General features: G+C 59.9%; 1 protein-coding gene across 19 annotated transcripts in view; it reads right to left on the reverse strand.

Moving 5' to 3' along the window:
• DAB2IP (DAB2 interacting protein) overlaps positions 1-20,531 on the reverse strand; it is a 170,335-nt gene that overhangs the window by 5,599 nt on the left and 144,205 nt on the right. For 14 of the 19 annotated variants that reach the window (XR_003432514.1, XR_003432515.1, XM_027104967.1 and 11 more), the window contains 9 exons: positions 19,243-19,797; positions 16,041-16,182; positions 15,807-15,951; positions 12,867-13,103; positions 10,992-11,193; positions 8,946-9,124; positions 6,023-6,890; positions 5,229-5,381; positions 2,862-3,058 (listed from right to left, as the gene is read on the reverse strand). Coding sequence is in view for 17 of the 19 variants with exons in the window: in XM_027104967.1 (XP_026960768.1) it covers positions 2,862-3,058; positions 5,229-5,381; positions 6,023-6,890; positions 8,946-9,124; positions 10,992-11,193; positions 12,867-13,103; positions 15,807-15,951; positions 16,041-16,182; positions 19,243-19,797 (2,678 nt within the window). In the remaining 2 variants the exon portion in view is untranslated. The remainder of the gene's footprint in view (positions 1-2,861; positions 3,059-5,228; positions 5,382-6,022; positions 6,891-8,945; positions 9,125-10,991; positions 11,194-12,866; positions 13,104-15,806; positions 15,952-16,040; positions 16,183-19,242; positions 19,798-20,531) is intronic. The other 5 variants (XM_027104975.1, XM_027104970.1, XM_027104969.1 and 2 more) reach the window with 4 other exon arrangements.

Raw genomic sequence — 20,531 nt, forward strand, 5'->3', positions numbered from 1 at the left:
CCCTCTAGGCAGTGTGGAAAAGCACACTAACACAGGAGGCATCACGTAGAATCCCCAGCAGGAAAGTCCTCGACAGTGAAGCCAGATCAGGCCTAGGCTAAAGCCTGTCCAGGACCCGCCCCAACGAAGTTGAAAAGTGAGCCTCCAAAGAATCAAACCGATCCTTCCAACGTCACTGTGTCCCAGAGCAAAGCCCCCAGATACTGAGAGGAACACAACGCATCCAACAGCTACGTGAAAATCACAGTGTCTGGCATCCAACCCCAAATCATCAAGCACGCAGAGAAGCAGGAAAACAAAACCAACACGTGACCAGGAGGAAAAGCAATAAAAACAGACTCAGAAGATGTCAGATGATAGAATTAGTAGACGAGGACGTTAATACAGCTGTTATAAATATATTCTACACGTTCAAGAAAACAGAGGAACGCGTGAGCATGATGAGAAAAGAAATGGATGGGATTTAAAGAAAACTGAAAACTTAGGGGCAAAAATACGACACCCGAAATGAAAAAATACTGGATAGGATTAACGGCAGATTAGACGCTTAAGAAGAAACGATTAGTGAACTTGAAGACACTGCAACAATCTAAAATAAAACACAGGAAAAAGATGAAAAAAGGGAAACAGCAGAGCATCAGTAAGATGTGGGACAACGTAAAGCAGCCTAATGTATATGCAATTAAAGTCCCAGAAAACAGACTAAGGAGGCAGAACCCCACACCCACAGATCCAAGAGCGCAACAAACCCATGCAGAAAACATGTCAAGGCACTTCATAATCAAGTTGCACATGCTTCTGCTACAACAGCGGAGTTTTAGCATATTAGTTACATAGTTGCGATAGACACCACGTGGCCTGCAAAGTCTAAACACTTATTATCTGCCCCTTTACAGAAGGTTTCTAACCCCTGCCCTAAAGTGACAACAAGATACAGCTAATATGCCAATAAAGGAGATAAAGTGGAACCGTAAAAAATACTCAATCTAAAAGGGGGCAGGAAAAGGAACAAAACAGATGGTACAAATAGAAAACAAGTAGCAAGATAATAAGTTTAAATGTAATTATATTGACAATTACATTAAATGTAAATAGTCTAAACATTCCAATTAAAAGGCAGAAAACTGTCAGATTAGATAAAAAGCAAGAACAATAAGGTGTCTGTAACGGAAACTCACTTTATAATGAGGGACATAATTGGGTTAAAAGTATAAATAGGATGAAAAAGGATATACCAGGCTAATACCAATCAAAAGAAAGTTAGGGCAGCTGTCCTAATATCAAACAAGGTAGATTTCAGAGCAAGGAATATTACAAGGGATAAAGAAGATGATTTTATAATGATAAAGAGATCAGTTCGTCAACAGCACATAACTAGCCTAAATGTGTATGTGTCTAAGAATAGAGCTTCAGTGAACATAAAGTGAAAACCAATAGAAATGAAAAGAGAAACAGATAAATCTGTAATTAGGATTAGAAACTTCATTATCCTTTTCTCAATAATTGATAGAAAACAAGTACAGAGAAAAACCAGTAAGGATATAGAAGACGTGAACAACACTGTCAACCAAATTGACTTAATTGATGTGTACAGCAGGGAGGAAATACCAGGCTTGGCTAGTAGAAATAAATGTGTTACTGAATTCAGGAGAGCGTGCACCTCTCAGAGAATAGATAAGATGAGAATGTGGTTAAATGAAAAGTGTTTCCTCTCTTGGAACCACACACATGAGGTGAGCCAAGAGCAGAGCTGGAAGTTCAGTCAACAGGGGGTTTCCAGTCACCCTGGTTATAGGCCCTCTGCTCATGCTAACCATTTTATAAAGAAGAAACCCACAGGTAAATCAAGCAGGCAATAATTAGAAGCAGAGAAACAGGTGGTCTGAACAGGAGGAATTAAGGAAGGATCTTTACAGTGGACAGAGCATGAGGCCAGGTGGGGGAACATCCCGGTTACTGCACACCTGCTGAATCTATCCTGATGACAGGCTCTTGTACCATGTGAACAAACAAGCTGTAAGTCCACACGGTCTCCTCTTGCACTTGGTAGTACTGTCATAAGGAAGTAAACTCCATGACTGGGACCCTGTGGGCTGGTCTGAATGCTACACCTTGACTGTATTCCCTGCTTGCAGACATGCAGGAGGGTGTATCCACTTTATCCGTGGGCAGAGTGGGAGAGAGAAGGGAATCAACACAGAAATAAAGATGAGCTACCAATAAGGATGAGAGCATTACAGTCAATGGTCCACCTGGAAATCTTCCTGCATAACCCACAGGCACCTTAAAACTCAACATATCCACAACTGGCATCATCTCTCTCCCGCCCCATCCAAACTGCTCTTCTTCCAAAGGCCCCCATCTCAGTAACTGGCACCATGACACACCTGGATGCTCTTGGTAAAAATCCGGGGCTCATTCTGGCTACTTCTTCCCTCCCACCCTCACCCACTGCATGTAACTGACATTCATTCCTTTTCCTGCCCCGGAATGGACCCTCGCTGTCTTTCCTGGCACCTGCATCCAGCTTCTGAACTCCCCTGTGAGTGCGCAGCAAGGAAACATGACTCCCTACAGGGAGCCCAGGCCCTCTGCGGCTGCCTTGGCCAACCTCACCTTCCGCCATCGACACACACTGCACCGTGTGGGCCCCCCACACTCCGGGCTACCTCCCGCCTCCGGGCCTGTGCCACTGTCCCCACCGCCTCTGACGCTCTTCTCTCTCCACACTCGGCTCACCCTGCGGCTGAGCAGCCCCGCCCTCGGATCCCGGGCCTCCTGGACGGCAGCGGACAGGTCCGCTCCTCGGTGCGCGTGCGGCCAGAAGCGGGCGCAGAGCAGTAACAGGCGGCCGCGCTCACCTGCTGATGATGCCCTTCATCTGGATGTCCTTGTCCTCCTGCTGCCGTCGCAGCCGCTCCTCGCCCTCCTCCAGCCGCGCCTGATACTCCAGCACCAGCTTCTGGGTGGTCTCCTCCTGGCACTTGAACAGGGTCTCATACTCCTCCAGCTTCTTGGTGGACATTCGCAGCTTGTCCTGCAGCACTGCCAGGTCCTGCTAGGAGGGCGGCGCGCCACGGGCACAGCACCCAGGACAGAGAGCACAGCCTCGTGAGCCCGGGCAGGGGCACAGGATGGGAGGCAGCCCGGCTCGGAATGCCTCAGGGCCCATCACCATCTCAGTCCTCTTCCCACAGCGGGGAGACGCCCAGGGAGAGGGGGCCAATGACACTCGATGCCTGGCCCCCATCCGGGGCTCTCCCACCCGCCAGCCCAACCTACAGCTAGGAGGCAGATGAAGACTCAAACCAGACCTCAGAAGTAAAGGTCTTGAGCTTTTCATAATAAAAAAAAGTTATAAACCTCTTGGGTACATTAAGGAGATGACAGTGCTCTGAGAGACGGGGGCTCCACAGGAGGGGACGCTGAGACCCAGAAGGCAAATGACCCAATCACATGGGGAGCACAGTGACTGATGCGGTGAGATCCTAGCCTCCCAGGCTCGATTTGACCCTGAAGCCGTGGCAAGTCGCATAGGAAGTCGGGGGAAGAGATTAAAGGCAGTGGTCTAGGGCTTTCTGGATCTGACTCAGCCCAGCACTCTCGGCCTTCAGGGAGGAGGAGGGATGTATAAAGCAGCAAGAGAAGCAGTGAGCTGGGAGGCTGTGCGAGCTGAACAGAGCGCGAGTCAGGGTCAACACCCGAATCAAGGGGCTGGAGAGGTTGGGCGCCGGGTGCTGTGAGAATACAGGGAATGGGGAAGGCAGGAAGGGCCTCTCCTTGAGTCTCGGGCATCGGGAGCCAATTCACTCATCAGCAAAGGACTGCCCAGAGGCCAGGAGGCAGCAAATATAACTCCTGAAGCAAAGCTGGCCCCAGAGGAGAGCCCAGCTCCGGGAGAAACAGCCCCATCCTAGGTCTCCTGCACAGCTGGTCAGAGTGGGGTCGGGAGGGCCCTCCCTGACAGAGGCAGGACCAGGTATTCAAGGAGCTCAAGGGAACTCCAGGATTTGCCTGCGAGGGTTAATGGCAAAGAAAGAGAGAAACAGCAGCTCACTGGGCCAAGGCACGAGGACAGAGAACACTCCAGCTGCAGCCTGACCCTTGAAATCGTTCAGGCACTCCTTGTAATTCACAGATGGGAAGGTAGGTAGTCTCAGAAAAGCGCACAGCCTGGCCCCAGACTCATGCAAGGAGCCTGGGGTGAAGCTGGCCCTCCTTGCTCCCCAGCCAAACTCTGGCTCTTGGAGCACTGTGCCCCATGTCCCCTGGTCCCGTTCACGCAATAATGGTGAAAGCAGGTGGATGCAGTGGACCAAGGGGATGGTGGAGGCGGCGGAATGCAGCATGGACGTGGACCTGACCCCAGGCCAGCGGGAGGGAGAGCGGACACCCCGCCCTGCGTGCCCTCGCCTGAGAGGTGGCTACAGGCTTTCCTGGGGCCGAGAGGGGCGAGGGCACCCACGGTGAGTGGGGGAAGTGGCTGCTGTTCTGGGGGGCCTTGCACTGGTCCTGTGTCAGCCTGGGCTTTGGCCTCCAGGAGGAGATGGGGATCGGCCATGGATCCAGGGCAGCTGCCACAATAACTAAAAGAATCGTGGAGAACGGAAGCACCCCACTGCTCACCCAAATACTAGATGTACGTTGGGGGTGGGATTTGGATGTCTTAGGACCAATATTTTTCCCCTGGAAAGAAGAAAACATCTCGGAAACAATCTGACATCACCCCTCCCTGGCTCTCTCTCCCAGACCCTGGTGGAGACGGGGACTGGGGGAAAGCCAGGCCACGGGCAGGCACAATCCCAGAGCGGAGGGGCCTGGCCGGGGTGCCTCCCTGCTGTCGCCAGGACCCGTGCCTCTGCCTCTTCATGCGTGAGGCTCCCCCCAAGGGTCTCCATGCACCTCTCAGGCACCCCTGACCCCCCAGGTCCTGGATTCTCCTCAAGTCCCAGATGCTCAGAAGCTCGGCTGCCCAGTCACTTAGGGAAGGTGCCTCCTGGGGTCTGGATTCAATACGATTCCTGGGTGGGTCTCACATGCAGCCCATGTAGGAAACCTCAGGTTTAAGCTAAATCCTCCAAATTCCACTGACAGCTGCCCTCACGTGGGGCCAGGGGTTGAGAGGGGACTGGCCACGTGTGGGAATTCAGGGCTCGAGGGGAGAGAATTCTGCCAGCCACCTCGGGGAGGCAGCCCCCCTGCCCCGCACTGCCAGGGTCCAGCTTTACCTTTTCTGCTTGGCTGAGCTCTTCCTTACTCCTGAGCCTATCCCTGTGGGGGGGGTCTGGGCCCAGGCCCTCGTCTTCTAACAACTGCGCGTTCATGGTCAAGAGCCAGGCGGCCGTGCGGTCCAGGGCATTGGGGCTCACGGGTGAAGGGCCCTGCGATGAAACACAGCTGTGAGGGGCTGGAGAGAGGGGTGGGGGGTGGCCTTGGGTGAGCCCCAGGGCCAAGCGGCTCAGAGGGAATCTCTAGCTGACTGGGCACGTCTGAAGCAGCCCCCGGCCCAAGCAACTCCAGGTGGCCTGAAGCAGAGTCGGGAGCCCAGGTGGCCTCCTGAGCATGGCTCTCTGCCGCCCAAGTGAGAGCGAGTGGACCTGGCCCGGCAGGTCAGTGTCCAGCCCACAGCACATCTGTTACCCTACTGCGTGTACAGCCCTGGAGGCCATCTCAGAGCAGGAGGGGGCCTGGGGGCCACGTCAACCCCTACCCTGGGTCGGGCTTTAACAGGCTTGGAACTGGGCATGGACGGACCCCTCCCTCTTCCTCCTTGACCCCAGCTGTCTCTGAGGAAACTGGCAGAGGGACCCCCGGGCCGCAGTGTCCCTGGCTCACAGGACGCAGGCAGGGGCCGGTGGGGCCGGGGGAGGGGCCAGGGGGTGCACAGGCTGGTGGGATGGGGACGAGTGGGGCATCGTTCAGCATGGGATGGCAGCGGGTGCAGGTGGCGATGACACGGCCAGGAGGAGCAGCGCAACACGGGTTCAGGCCGCCCCCGGCGCCGGAGCCCGGCAGTACTGACCTGCTTGTGCACCGCACGAGGCTTCAGCTCGGGGCTGTCGCCCTTGGAGGAGGAGGACTGTTGCCGCAGCCGGGCTCCGGGGCCAGCCCAGTCGGGCGAGGCCGACGCCAGGGTCCCGCTCGAGGGCCGCGGGTACTGCAGGGTGCTCAGCAGGGTGGGTGGCGTCCGGCCGCGGGGCGCGGGAGGCGGCGGCGGGGGTGGGGGCGGCGGCTGGTCGATCCTCCGCTGGGGGCCGGCGCTGTTCTGCCGCGGCCCCGGGGGCTGCCCGCCCTTCTCAGTCAGCGACACCTGGCGCCGCGCCAGCTCCCCGGCGGTGCTGCTGAAGCTTCCCAGCTTGGCGGCAGCTGCCAGCTCCTCGCTGTTGCTGTGGGAGCTCAAGGAGCTGTGGCCCTCGGAGCCAGAGTCGCCAAGGCCACGGGGAGACAGCGGCAGGCCGGCCGCCATCTGGTACACAGGGTTCTGGAAGGAGAGCGGCGCCAATAGCTGGGGCCGGCCCGGTGCGCCCTCCGAGGTGCCCGCTGTGCTCGGCGTCTGGCCTGCCCGCCGCACCGTGGCCAGCCCTGCCAGGCTCACTGGGGCCACCCGGGCCGGCCACCCGGCCACCAGCTGAGCTGCAGGTGCCTGCCCGTCGACAGCGAGGGCGTCGGGGCCCGCCGGGGAGCCCGCCTCCCCGTCCAGCGTGCGGGCGTCCTGGAGGTCCACCATGGACAGGCTCTTGCCACCGTTGGCCATCTGAAGATCAGGCTCGTTGGCTTCCGAGTAACTCGAGCTGCGGGCAGGTGAGGGCTGGACCCCGGAGGACCTTGTGACAAAAAACAAGTCCTTGTTTTCGGGGGTTGGAGACGGTAACCGGGTGAAATCTATCAGACTGCAGGGAGACAAGCACACACAGGGAAAGAAGGGGGAAGAGAAGAACTGTGAATGCGGCCAAGGCGGGTCCCAACCGAGAGCCCCCGCCAACCTGCCGCCCACCCGGCGGCCTGAGCCAGGGTGGGGGGAAGGGGAGGAGAGAAGAGGGAAGGCAGGGGAGGGGAGGAGGTGTGGGGGTAGTGAGAGTGGGAGAGTCCCGGGGCCCAGTGGTGCAGCTGCAAAACCAAACCACAGCCCGGGCAGCTGACCCTGGCAGAAGCCACCACGAGGGCGAGGGGCTGACGGCTGCTCCAGCACGGAACCTCTGCACTAGGGACCCGCGCTCCCAGGGTCAGGCCAGGCGGCCTGGCAGGCCCTTTCCCTGCTCAGCTGCATCTTGGGACAGTAGGTTCTGGGGCCTGAAGTGTTCTGGAAAAGCCCTCTGACTAAATCCAAACCCACGACGCAGTGGCTCTCTGCTATCCCAGGGTCCTGCACCGAGAACTAGGGCTTCAAAGCCACGGGGGCTCCCTCTGCCTCTTCCCTCTGCTCCTAGTCACACTGGTAACCAGGTGGGGGCCTGTGCTGAGAGAAGCCTCCACCTGCAGCCTCCTGCTGCCACCCGTCTGACTGGCAGGCGGGGGCTGGCGCTTCCGGCAGAAGCAAGGAATCAGAGGCGGCTCCTCCGGGCGTGACTCAGGCGGGGAGGGCCTGTACCTGCCGTGGCAGGCCATACCCTCACCCCTATCCCGGACTCCCAGACTCTCCCTGGCCCCTCCCTGGAAGCCAACTCCTTGGAAGGAGGTACAAAGCCAGGTGGGCTTTGGAGGGAAGAATGCGGGGGTGAACAGGGCTCTGAGTGGGCTAGAGGCAGCAAGAACTTGGGGGTTCAACATGGGCTTAGAAAGGAGTGGGCTTAGCCTGGGATGGTGAGCAAGTGCCAAGCCCCAGGTGATGGGACTTAGGCAGGGCAGGTAGCGGCCACTCAGGGCCACAGCACTTGTGGGCCGAGAGGAAGTGGACAAGGGCAGCAGGTGGAGCCGGGAGAAACCCAGACCAGCCATGGGCCTGGGCCGTCCTTCCACACGCCCAGGTCAGGTCTCCTGAGAACCCATGTGCCCGGACACCTCTCGAGCCACCACTCGGCTAAGGTGTGTTCCCCACCTGAATCTCTGCTTTGCCTCACTTGGAAGATTGTATGAACGGCCCCTCAAGACTTAGAGGGACCCGAGAAGGGGCATCAAGGTCTCTGCATCTCCCGCCTCCCCCTGGGCCTCCAGTCCCTCGCACCACATCCCCAGGTCCTGATCTCAACGCCCTCGCCTGCTAAAAGCCTGCTGCTGCCACCATTTCAGAACCAGAGAGCTCCCAACTCTGCTGCTCCAGCCTCATCCTCATCAGCTGGCCCAAGATGGCCCTGGTAGAGGAGGCGAGTGTACAACTGCGCCATAAATAGTTCACTGTAAACGCCAAGGTCCTCATTTTGATGTCATCACTCAGAGAACACTCTGCCTCCCCCTCCACTGTTGTTTTATTTACTGGGCACTTGTCCCAGGGCTGGGGGCTCAGAGCAAGAGCTGGGCCTCAGCACCTCTCTAGTTTCCCAGGCTCCCAGTCTCTAAGCCTTACAGTCACCTGAGCTCCTCCTGAAAACACACACCCTGGAGCGTCACCTCTGGAGATTCTGATTCAGGTCCAGGAAATACCAGGAAACACATACAACCCAGTGATGTGGAAGTGCTTGGGACCAGTAATTGTTCTTCAACAAAAGATGGATTGTCTTTCTCCAGGCCTTTGTCTGTGCTAGTCCCTCTGCCTAGAACGCCTTTTCCACCAATGGAGGTATTACTTTTTCCTAAGCTCCAAACTATAGCACTACCTCCTCCAAGAAGCCTTTCCTGATTTTTCCCAAACAGAACTTCACTACTTAGGGCCTGAAAAACACACCTGAGTCTCATTCAGCTTGTTTTATAAACGCCAGCGTAGGTACCTTCCACCCCACATGAGACTGCAGGTGGCTGCACCTTGTCCGAACAGGCACCCCGCAACACCCAGCATGCTCGGCGGCTCTTACCCGGAGATGTCGTTCTCGATCACCATCTTCTGCAGCCCCGCTGAGATGCTGCTGCTGCCAGAGCCAGGCGTAGAGGCCAAGTCGTTGGTCCCCGCAAGCTGCCCACTGCCTGGGGCACTCAGTGCCGTGTGCACGTCCCTCAGGATTCGAGGCAGAGGCCCCAGTTTGGATACGATGCTCTGCAAAAACACAGCAAGAGGCAGGTGTGACCCACTGGGGCTGCCTGTGGAGGCCAAGTGCGCTGTAGCCACTGTGTTCAAAACTTCTAAGGAGCCAGTCAGAAATGCAGGCCCGCCCTCCCATGCAGGTCAGATCTGGCAGGTCTGGGATGCGGTAGGGAGCCCAGAAATCGCAAATGACGTTTTTACCAGCTCCCCACATATTTCTGGGACAGGGTGCGAGGCCCACAGGGAGAAACGCTAACCTAGTCCAAGCCTTTCACCCCAGTCTGTCCTACCTCAGTTCCCCCACAGACAGGACAGGCCACACGGAATCCCGGACCCTCCCCACCTGCAAGGCCTGGCTCGGGGATGGCTCCCTCCCATGTCATCTACTCCACCGGGTGGGCTGGGCCCTGACCCACTCTGACACCTGAGCCCCAGGGGCAACGGCCCAGGCACCAGGCAGGCACCACCACACGCCTGTCAGGCAGACAGTGGCACCTGGGCTGGCTAAACCTCGCTATCCTGGTTTAGACTGATGGTGCTAAGCGTTCCGGGCTGGGGACGGGGGACTCTGCCTTCCCCTGGCTTATGCCCCAGCTTCCATCTAGGGCTTTGTGCAAAAATAAAGTATGAAAACTCATGTAGTCAACAGAGGAGAGATGTGAGCGGCAAACAGCTCGACTTTCAATCCTGCTGCAACTTCTGTAGCTCCCGCCTGGTTGCGCGGACATGGAAGACAGTGGCAGGGCACAGGCGCTCAGTTAAGTGGTGGCCGTAGACTGAATGGTGTTGGCAGCAGTGGAGGGAGAGAAGCCCTTGGCCCTCATTTCCATTTCTCCCTCCTGGGTCTCTCGGAGCCAAAGGGCAACGGACATAAAGGAGCAGAAATGACTGCAACAGCATGTTTGTAGTTAAAAGCTGGGCCTAATCTGAGCGTCCAGTAAACTAAATGGTGCAGTCACATGACAGGACAGTCTGTGCCATTAGAAAGGTCACAGTGGCGGTGTGGCACGTACTGTCGTGAAAAGATGCCGATGACGGAGGAGTGAGAAACGCATGCGGCACTGCACGCAAAGTTCTCACTTTAACAAAAAGGGAAAGGACTTTGCCTGTGTGTGCACTTAACACATGCACAGATGTATCTAGAAGGCTACACACCAGAGCGCCCTAGGTGGTCACCCCTAGGGACCTTCCAGTAAGGTCCCTTCCAGTCTCGGTTCAGCAGTAGCTACTTTTGTAAGATGGTCTCACAGAGCCCTGGAAAGCAGATGTTCTGGAAGTGGATCCTGGCAGGCCCAGCCCTTGCTGCCAAGAACCTGCTCACTGTGCGAGCTGGGGCTGCTTGGGACAGTGGAACCCAGGCCACGGTGGCTGCAGCAATGTCAGAGATGTCTAGGGAATAACCATTTCAACTGATGGCCAAGGGCAATTCTGGAAAGGTTTGCAACTTCCTGCCTGACACGTGGAGGTGTGGCAACTTCAGTCTTCTTTTTCATATCGGTGGCCTTAAAACCCAGAGCAAGGACATTTTCAGAGAAGCAGCTAACCCTGATCACACTTGTCGGAGGCAGGGAGCACACCCTCAGCAGTGGACTCCATCCACTCAACGCCACAGCCGAAGCCCCAGCACAGAGCAGGCTCCCCTGGGCAGGGGCTGCCGCGGGAACACGGCGCTCCCCACCGAGGAAGTGGGCCCCGAGATCCCCAGCGCTGACAGGGCCTGGGCTGGACCCTCGGGCTCCGGCGCCCGGCAGGGCCGCTGATCTGCACCGCACAGGCGAACCCTCTGAGCCCCTGGCTACTCTGGGAGCTGGAGCAGCCTGAGGCAGCTCTGGTGGCCTTCGGCCCGCCCTCCGCCCATTGCGGCCCGGTGCACAGGCACCTGCTCCAGCTGGCTGACGGCCTCCCAGAGCAGCGAGTGCAGGCTGGAGAGCTCGCGGCCCAGGTCGATGTAGCCCTCGAAGCCGGCCGTGTTGGAGATGGTCTCGGGGTTGGAGATCTCCAGCAGGAAGCGCTGCATGTTGGTCCACTCGTGCTCCAGGAACTGGTTCATGAACGACATGTACTCCTCCTTGCTGCCAAACCTGGAGCCGAGCAGACGGGGTGAGTGCCCTGGGCCCCGCCCAGGAGCCCCCCTTCGCCACTTACTCCCCAGCCAGCCAATCCACTCTGGCTCAGGGCCCTCATGGCTAAGACTAGAGACCCTTTCTGGGCCTTTTCTCACAGGACCTGGAAGGTTCCATGGCCCTCACTCCCCATTCACTGGCACTCACAATCTGCTTCCTCTTTTCCCCCAAACGGCAATGGCCTGGTGCGCAGACGACTCTCAATCCATGCCTGGCCAGGTCTCTCTGCTGAGCTTTCAGACACATTCCGCCACGGACACCTCCCCCTTCGTCCTCAGCTTGGCCAGGTCTGCAGTCATCTCCGGCACCCCAAACCTGCGCCCTCCTCCAGGGCTCCCTGCCCCAAGGGGAGACGCCACCACCCAGCAGAGAGCTGCACGAGGAGCCCGGCCGTGGTCAGCTCCCCCCGTGCCTCCCCCACCGCTGGCCAGGCTGCTGACCTTATCTTCTAATCACCCCGTGACCTCGCAGCAGTGCCTCCAGCATCGTCACCTCCCGGGCCCAATACTTCCATCCCTTTGCTGTTACCAGAAGCGTAATTTTGCTCTCCTCCCAGCCTCTCGCCTGCCAGTCCCGCCCCCTCCACCCCCTGGCCCCACTGCTGTCAGGCTGAACTCTGCAGGACTCTCACCATCTCCCTCGCTCCAAGGCCCTGCCTGGCCTTCAAAAGCCCCTGCTTTCCTCTTGGGTCTCATCTCCCACCTCCCCCAGCCTGGTACTTGCTGACTCAGGGACTGCACAGTGCCTGGTCCCTCCCAGGCCTGTCTGCCCCGGCTGCCCTTCGTCCTGACACGCAGTTGGGGGAGAACGTCTTTAGGAAGCCTCCCTCTCTCCTCTCCCAAGTAGCGCAGGGCCCTCCTGCGAGCCCGCGTGCCCACGTCCACCCGCTCTCTCCCCTGCTGTAGGGCTGTCTCCCGGAGGGCAGGCCGGGCCCAGAGGAGGCCCAGAGGGGGCTCCATCCATACCTCCTGAGAGCGCCTTGATGACCCAGCCCTTCCGTTTCCACCCACTCCCTCTAAGGTACAGCGAGAACACTGAAGTGCTTCACTAGCAAAGACGTCCTTGGCAGCCTTAGATAAGGACAATCTGAAACAAGCCGGGTGCCCAACCACAGGGGTCGGCTTCAGGAGACACAGGCCCTTGTCCCTCAAAGGCATATTAGTCACTAATTTCAAAACCAAGCGTATGAATGGTAAGTACATGGGAGAATCCTTATGATAAAATGTTCATTCAAAGAAGCAGAAGGGGGCTTCCCTGGTGGCGCAGTGGTTGAGAGTCCGCCTGCCGATGCAGGGGACACGGGTTCGTGCCCCGGTCCAGGAAGATCCCACATGCCGCGGAGCGGCTGGGCCCGTGAGCCATGGACGCTGAGCCTGTGCGTCCGGAGCCTGTGCTCCGCAACGGGAGAGGCCACGACAGTGAGAGGCCCGCGTACCGCCAAAAAAAAAAAAGCAGAAGGAAAAAAATACCTTGTCTTCTCCCCTTTGAAAATTACACGGAAACATACCACAGCAGCATGTACGTTCAGTAGGGGAGCTGAGGTGCGGGGAAGGACTGAGGACAGCAGGGACTGGCCTGCCGCACGGCCCAGCTCTGGGGCGGACCCTGCCGTCGGGGGACGTGGCACTCACTTGGCGAAGTTGGCCAGGTTCTGGGTGACCTTGGCGATGAGGGTGAGTGTGCGGGCGGTGCGGTCATCGGGGTACTCCTGCAGCAGGTTGAAGAGTGAGGGCGACATGATGGCTGGGCAGAGGAAGCGCAGGAACAGGGAGGCGCTGATGAGCCGCTCGCTGATGTCCGGCCGGCCACGGCTGCTGCACTCTTGCCGCCACGAGGCGAACACCTCCTTCAGCTCCCGCGGGAAGACACTGTGCCGGGACACACGAGGGGGGCCGGCCGTCAGGCAGGGCGCCAGGACCGGAGGGGGCAGAGCAGGGACCCGGTTCTGGGTCCAATGGAACCGAGTTCCAGCCCTGCTCCACGATCAGGGCTGTGTGAGCCGGCACAGGAAGAGCACAGGGCAGGCACAGGAGCAGGGCCGCCCGGGCCGCAGTCAGGTGGATCTCTCCCCGAGGGGTTGAGTGGGGTGGGACACAGGCACGGGGGAGCCGGCAGTGAGGGCGAGCTCCCAGAGGGCTTCACCCCCCTCCCCACACGGCAGGCATCAGGGCCTAGGGGAGAGTGAGGAAAACACAGGAGGAACAGACCACCACTCCTTGGTTCCCATCCCTGCCTTTTGAGACTTACTCCCTTCACTCAAATAACGTTATAGAGTTAGAGGTTTTCAGCAGAGCTCGGGGTGATCAAGAAGATGGCTGGATCCTAACCACAGGGTGAGGACACAGCTCCCTACTTTCTCAGTGGGGAGGGAAATGGAGGCAGTGGCCTCCCCAGGCGGACCCGGTGAGTGCAGGCCACGTTCCCGGCACCTGGCTGGGGGCTATCTCCTCTGGGCGTCCCACCACACCGCCACAGGGAGGCCCCAGCAGGCCAAGCTTTAAGTGGCCTTCCTATCTTTTCACCCTAGAAGATGGGCATTCCCTGAAGCCAGAGTCCACCTGGCTCTGTCACTAGCTCAGGGTGCTCTGACCCAGGGCCTGGCCCTCCCTGGGCTTCGGTGTCCTCACTCTCACACTAAGAACAAGGCCTGCCCTGCCGAGCTCAGAGCCATCTTAAGGCTGGGACCCCCCCAAGACTTTAAGAGGCTTTGATCAGCTTGAAAAGCTTCTGCCCAACAAGCCCAGCACCCGGCCCGGCAGACTCTGGCAGTAATGTGGCTGAACCAACAAGGACGTGGCTAGAGAGGAAGTGAGGGCAGGTGACCTTTAGTCCTGGCCTCTGAAGTACCAGGCACAGGACTGGGCAGGGGGCAGGCGCTGAGTGATAACATCTATCAACAGCCTTGTTCAGAACGGAGAGGTGCCTCTGGGCCTCTACAAACGCCAGAAAGAGGAAACAGAAAATCATTGTCTGTGGTTATGTTTCCCTGTGTCCCACACCCGGTCCGCCCTGGGAACAGGCGGGCAGAGGGTGAAAACACAGCCTAGCCCAAGGGTGGGAAGTGTGTTCCAGAGCTCAGGCTCTCTGGCTGCCCCTCTTCCCCTGGTGCCAGGGTTCATTTTCAGCTCAGCCCAAGAGGCCAGGCTGGCCCCAGGTGAGCACCCTGTGTAGCCCTGGGCCAGAGGGCCCTGGGCCGGAGGCGCCCACCCCACTGGCTCTGGCCACTCCCTCTGCCCAGATCCAAAGCTGTCGCTCACCTAGCAGGCCCGCCTCTGCCTGTCCTTCGGGAGCAGCAAAACATTCCCGGGCCCTCCTGTATGCCCAGGCCCGAGCTGGTGAGTCTGCCTGCCCCCAGGGCGCTCAGGGTGTGTGCAGGAAACGGACTTGGACCCAGGCACAATCAGGCACTCTGATGGGAGCGGGGCTGTGAGCGAGGGTGCCCAGGAGAGGGGAGACGACCATATGCGGTGACCTGAAGGAGGGCTGCAGAGGGGAGCCAGATACAGGCCAGGCCGGGAAAGAACATGATCAAAGAAAGGAGGGAGGTATGGCTGGGGGTCAGGGGGCGGGAACGGGGTCAGGAGAGCGACCTGGATGGGGACGGGATGCAGGTCCTGAGCTGCAGCAGTGACCGAGGAGGAAACCTTGGCAGCTCCTCCAGTGTGAAAACATACCCACTGCTTGGGGCTGGCGGCACGGTCCCCTGGACAGTGACGAGGCTGTACTCGGCACCAGGTCAGCCGCCACCAGACATCCATGCCTGGGACGCTAGCCTTGGAGCTAGGCTAGCACTCCTCAGCGGCCCCGGGACTGATTCTGGCCCTGACCGCGGTCCTGTATGAGCGGCCGGCTCAGCACACCTCTGCTCCTTTCTGGGGCTGCCAGGAGCCCGCGGACCTCTGTCCCAGTTAAGGCCCAATCCACCTCCTTTGTCCTCTACAGCCCCAGCAGGAGGCCCACACCTGGTGTCCAGGCACCCACACAGGCCCCTGCTGGGCCTGATCACAGCCTGTGAAGTGAGCACCAGCTCCTACGGACAGGTGAGGAGTCCCAGGTAAAGCCATCCACCCACCCCAGGCGGGTGCCCGAGCAGGGCCTTGTCAGTCTGGCTCCCTGGGCAGCCCCAGCACCTACAACAGCACCAGCTGGTGCCCGCTGTTAAGCATGTGCGATGGGCTGCCAGGTCCGGTCCTCACCACTGCACAAACCACGTCCTGCATGTATGCTCTGGAACACTGCTTACGTCTGACAGCCCAGAAAGGACCAGGACGGGGACCTGGCAGCCCAGCGAGACTCAGCGGGGTCAGGCAGAGGGTGGCTTCCAATCCCAGAGCCCCACTCTGAAGCCGTGTGAGGTGCGGGCGTGTCCCCTCTCCTCTCCTCATTAAACCTCAGCTCTCCCGTTTGTGAGTCGGGGATGATGGAGGAGAGCCCCTCACAGAGCTGTCCGGAGGGAACAAAGCCCAGCACTCCATAGGCACCTGCACAGAAGGACCCAGAAGGACGGGGGGACGCAGGGGTGGGGGGCCCTGGGCAGCTGAGGCCGAGAAGGGCGCGGAGGCAGCACTGACCAGTAGGAGTTGATGATCTTGCAGAAGGCCAGCTCGCAGCACATCTTGAGGTTGCCCTGGTGCTCGGGGAGGTCAGCGGCTGAGCACTTACTCGGGTCCACTTCACAGTTCTCATCCGATTCATACAGCGCTTTGATGAACTCCCCTGCGGCCAGAGGGCAGGAGGGGGCAGTGAGGACCTGGCGAGCTTGCCCCGCCTCTGCCCTCTGCCCCCGGCCGGCCCACACGCCCTACCCAGTGCATCCTGCAGGTACTTCTGGCCCACCAGCTTGAGGTACTCCTCGATGGCCTTGGTGGCCAGCGTGTTCTCCCGGAAGATGAGGTGCTCGTCTCCACAGCGGTCCACCTCCGACATCATCAGGTCTGTCAGGAAGTCCTGTGGAGCCAGGTGAGGAGAGTGGACCTGAGCAGACGTGGCAGGTAGGACCCTAGGGTTCCAGACCCACACCCTGGCCAGGAGACCCTGCTCCTCGAGGCTGCCCCATTGCCAAGCTACTGGTACCCGCTGGTGGGGGCTGCCTGGGAGTGAGGGCAGGGCAGCCTGATGAGGGGGGACGTCTAGCCATGGCCACATCAGAGCTGGGTACCGGATCAGGGATGCAAGAGCATGCTGCATGGAGCCATGGGCCCCCGTATCACAGCCGGACCCGCGGAACTCAAATCTCTGCTCAGCCCTGCCCAGGCCTGGTGGGGTGACGGGAGCAGAACTCCCTCACCCAGTGCCATCAGTGTCGAAGAGGACAGATGGGCTGCCCTCTGCCCCTCGCACAAGCAGCTGCCACTGTCCCCCCATTACTCTGACGGGGTCTCCCACACCAGACATGGGCTCGTCCTGTGCAGCCTCACAGGCAAGGACGAGAGAGAGGCAGAGGCAGTCCGGCTGCCCTGGAAGGCAGCGAGCCAGTGCTCAGATGGAGAGAGCACCGACCTCGGCCTGGGCGGGAAGGCGGCCCACTGGCCTCTCAGCCCCAGGCGCGGCTTCACGGGCAGACCCCAGGAGGGAGCCTGAGCCCACGCCTTCCCTCCTGACTGCAGGGAGGCTGCACGATGAACCTGCTGCATCACCCAGGTGGAAACTCCTCCCTGGAGCCTGCGCCTCCTCACGCCCACGGCCAGCCTTGTGACTTGGGGGATGGGGGGGAGGACAGGCAGGAGGCAGGAAGTCGGAGACCCGGAGGAGGGTGACAGTCGGGCCAGGGGCCACCCTGCACAGAGGCTGCACTGGCCAGTGCGGGCCAGGGCTTCTGGAGCTCTGGAAATTCCTCACTCCGATGGGCACAACTCTGGGCCCCTCTGGAATCACAAGTGGCCCTTGAAATACAGAACCGAACTCTGGGTCCCGGAGACCTGGCTGGCTGGCCAATGGAGAGACAGGAGGGGCTGGGGGGAAGTGGCAGTTGGCCTCTCCGGGGACCACACAGCCTGAGGACCCCTTCCTGACCACAGGTGACCTCCAGGGCCCCCTCTCTGAACACACGACAGCAGAGGTAAGTACTGCGTGTACTGCTCTGCTCTTGCCCACAGGGCTTCCTGAACTCCTAGAGCAGGCGCGAGGCCCAGGTGGGGAAGAGGAGGGGCTCTGCTTAGAGCTAGGACCCAACGAGGGGGAAGAGGCACAGAACAGGACAGGGACCTGTCCAAGGCCACACAGCTACCTGGGCCACACTGGGCCCGAGTCTCTTGTTTCCAGGCCCCGTTCCTCCCCTCGCACTGAGGGGAGGGGGGACGGCAAGGAGAACGTGCCAGGTGCCCCCTCACACAGCCCTCCCCCGGGACTGCAGGGCCCTCGTCACGTGCTCTCGAGAGGCATCGCACCCGTCAGTGCCCAAGTGCTCAGAGTTCGGACAAACGTCACGCCAGCAGCCCGAGTTACTTCCTATCCTTCCATCTACTGCTCTCCCCACCTAAGGGCCCACTGGGAGGCTGCAGCCCTGGCTTCCACCTCCTTCCACAATAAGCACCCTGATTCTTCTGTCTCAGCTGTGAGTATGAGAGCTGAAGGTCCCTTCAGATCGGAGTCAGACTCCCAGGCCAGCCCAGCCCTCGGGGGCCACGTACTGGAAGAACAGACACAGAGACAGAGAGAACGCTGCTCCAGCCCTGCTGCCTCCCTGGAACTCCCTCCGGAGGCACGGCTTCCATTCACTTAGTTTCTAGCCCCCTTTCCACTGCTAAGCAAGAAATTAAGAGACAGTCCCACATGCAGCCTTGCCCAGGCAGGTCGGAGGCTGGGGACAGGGGAAGGTGGTCCAACAACGCGGAGGAACCGAGTGCCGGACCCCACGGGGCCCATGCCAGGAAAGCGCCCCTCCCTGTTCCTGCGTTGGTCCCACACAATGAGCCCAACAGGCAGGGGCTCTGAAGGGCCCGAAGGAGGCCAGGGCCTTCCGGGAACAGATAGAGGATAAGGGCCCCGATGGAGCACGTGCCCTGGGCTCTGCCTGCGGACCTGAGGCCCGGCCCCGCCCGTGTCTTCCCCAAGCCCAGGCTGAGGGCTCAGGACCTTGACCAGGGCAGTCCCTCACCCCCACCACAGGCCGCAAACCACACCACGTCCAGAGGGCAGAGGCCCAGCTCCCGGGGCCAGCACACACGGCCTCTGCAGTGTGGACGGACCCCACGTCCAGCCCTTCTCCGCTGCATCCAAGGGAGGGGGCAGGGTGGAGGGGGGGAGGTGTGCCCTCGAGGCCCACAGAACCACACTCCACTGCGATGGGCAGGTAGGCGTGTGGAGCCTTCCAGAAGGAGCCTACCTGTCTCCAAAGCCAGGTGGGTGGGGCTGAGGTGTGGTCTGGCAGGGGGAGGCAGGTGAAAGGCCTCGAGAGGGGCCCCCACCCCGGCCCTGGAGGGCTTTAGATGAGCTCTGCTCCTGGAGACTCTGGAGCTGGGGACGGCTGTAGCTGTGGCAGGCTGCCCGTCAAACAGACGGCTGCAATAGTGACTGTGTCCCACATGTGTGAATTGGGAGTGAGGGGGGAGTCTGGGGCTCGGACAGTGGCCTGCACCCTGGCGGTCACCTGTTGGGATGTGTCCCAAACTCAACACCTCACTGGACGTGTGTGTCTGGGTCGCTGGGACCTGTGTGCCGGCAGAGGTGGGCCTCGTGGCCTGCTCGCCTCGAGCCTCAGGGAGGGGCCAGCCCTCTGGGGCAGTGGGTGAAGTCCCTAAACCCATTTCCTCACTGCAAGATGTGCTCCGGTCCAGGGGCTCCATCCCCGCCTCTGTGATCAGCTCCAACCACGGCGAAGGAGCACCAAGTCCCCACCCTCCACGATGCGTCTCTTGGCTTTCAGAAACTCACCTGGCTGTGACCAGTGCCTCCACCAGAGCTGAAATCCATGACGTGGACATGGGGACCGGTAGGTAATCCAGCACGTCACCCAGCCTCCCACGGGGCGACATGAGGTGGGGTCCCGCCTGAGGCCCACACACCTACCTTCACCTTGCCCGTGCTCTGCAGGATGTGCACCAGGGCCGATGCCATCTCCTCCTTGGTCTTGGCACTGAGGATGGGCTCGAGGGCGGCGCAGAGCCCCAGGTAGTGGTTGGTGATGTGCTCGGCAAACTCCTTGTACATCTCCATGGGCAGGATGGTGATGGTCTGGTAGCGTGCCTTGATGCGGATCATGGGCCCAGGGCCCTTGCCGCTCTTGGGGTTGGGCGTCACCACCGGGTACCACTTCTCCACGAACTGCCGCCCGGCCACGGAGGCGGCGGGCAGGCTCACCAGGCCCAGGTAGCTGTTGCGTTCCTTCTTCTTCTTCTTGTCTGTCTCGCGGTACAGGTGGACGGTGACGGTGCGCAGGGGCGGCAGGTTGTGGAACTCGAAGTGCTCGCCCCAAAAGACGTTGTCAGTCTTGAGCTTGCCCGTGGTGCGTGCGTACAGCACGTCGTCCAGGCAGAGCTCGCACAGGTACTTCTTCTTGGCAGGCAGGTCCTTGGCCTCGATCACCCACAGCTTCAGGATGTGCTCCACGCGCCGGCTGTTGTCCTGCACACACGCACAGGGGGGCCGCGGTGACTGGGGGCCCAGCCGCCTGCCCATTGCCCAGCCCGTAGCGGGGAAGAGCTCTTGGAGCCTGGAGGAACCGGGCCCCGGGTGAGGGACAGCTCTGGAGTCTGACGGCTGTGGGGCTATGGGGCTGGATCTCTGCTCTACCTCGCCCTAGCTCACTGACCGTGGGCAAGTGACCATCTAAGCCTCAACTCCCTTTTTTTATTCCCTTGGGAATTAAAACCGAGTACGGAGCAAGTAAGAGGCTAGCACAATGCCTGGTACACGGCAGCCGCTTATTGGCTCCCCTGTAGTTTGCTGGTCTGCAAAGTCACTTAGAGGTAAGACCATCACTAAGGCCCTTCCTTAGTAATGTCATGGCGACCAGGACTCAGCCCAGGCCAAGCTGGCCAGGGAGGCAGACACAGAAGCAAGTGATGACAGTCGGGGTCCCAGGAACCTTCTGGGAGAAGCCTGGGGGCAGCAGGAACACAGGAGGGCACCAGCCTGGGCCGGCGGCGCTCGCCTGGAGGAGGGAACAGAAAGCGAAGCTGGACTCGAAGGGATGAGCAGGATTCAGCCGGGGTGGGGGAGAGGGTCAAGAGCTCCAGGCAGATGGACACCAGCACCCAAAACCCCAGTGCTCAGTTCTCTGGCCCAGCGTCTAGAGTGTGCAGCTTCGAAGGCTGAGGCCCCCAGCACGGGTCAGCCTCTTTCAGAGTCCAGCACTA

The sequence above is a fragment of the Aethalodelphis obliquidens genome, unplaced genomic scaffold (genome assembly GCF_003676395.1).
Source record: "Aethalodelphis obliquidens isolate GAN/ISIS:26980383/991018 unplaced genomic scaffold, ASM367639v1 scaffold7, whole genome shotgun sequence".
In the NCBI taxonomy this organism is placed as follows: Eukaryota; Metazoa; Chordata; class Mammalia; order Artiodactyla; family Delphinidae; genus Aethalodelphis; species Aethalodelphis obliquidens.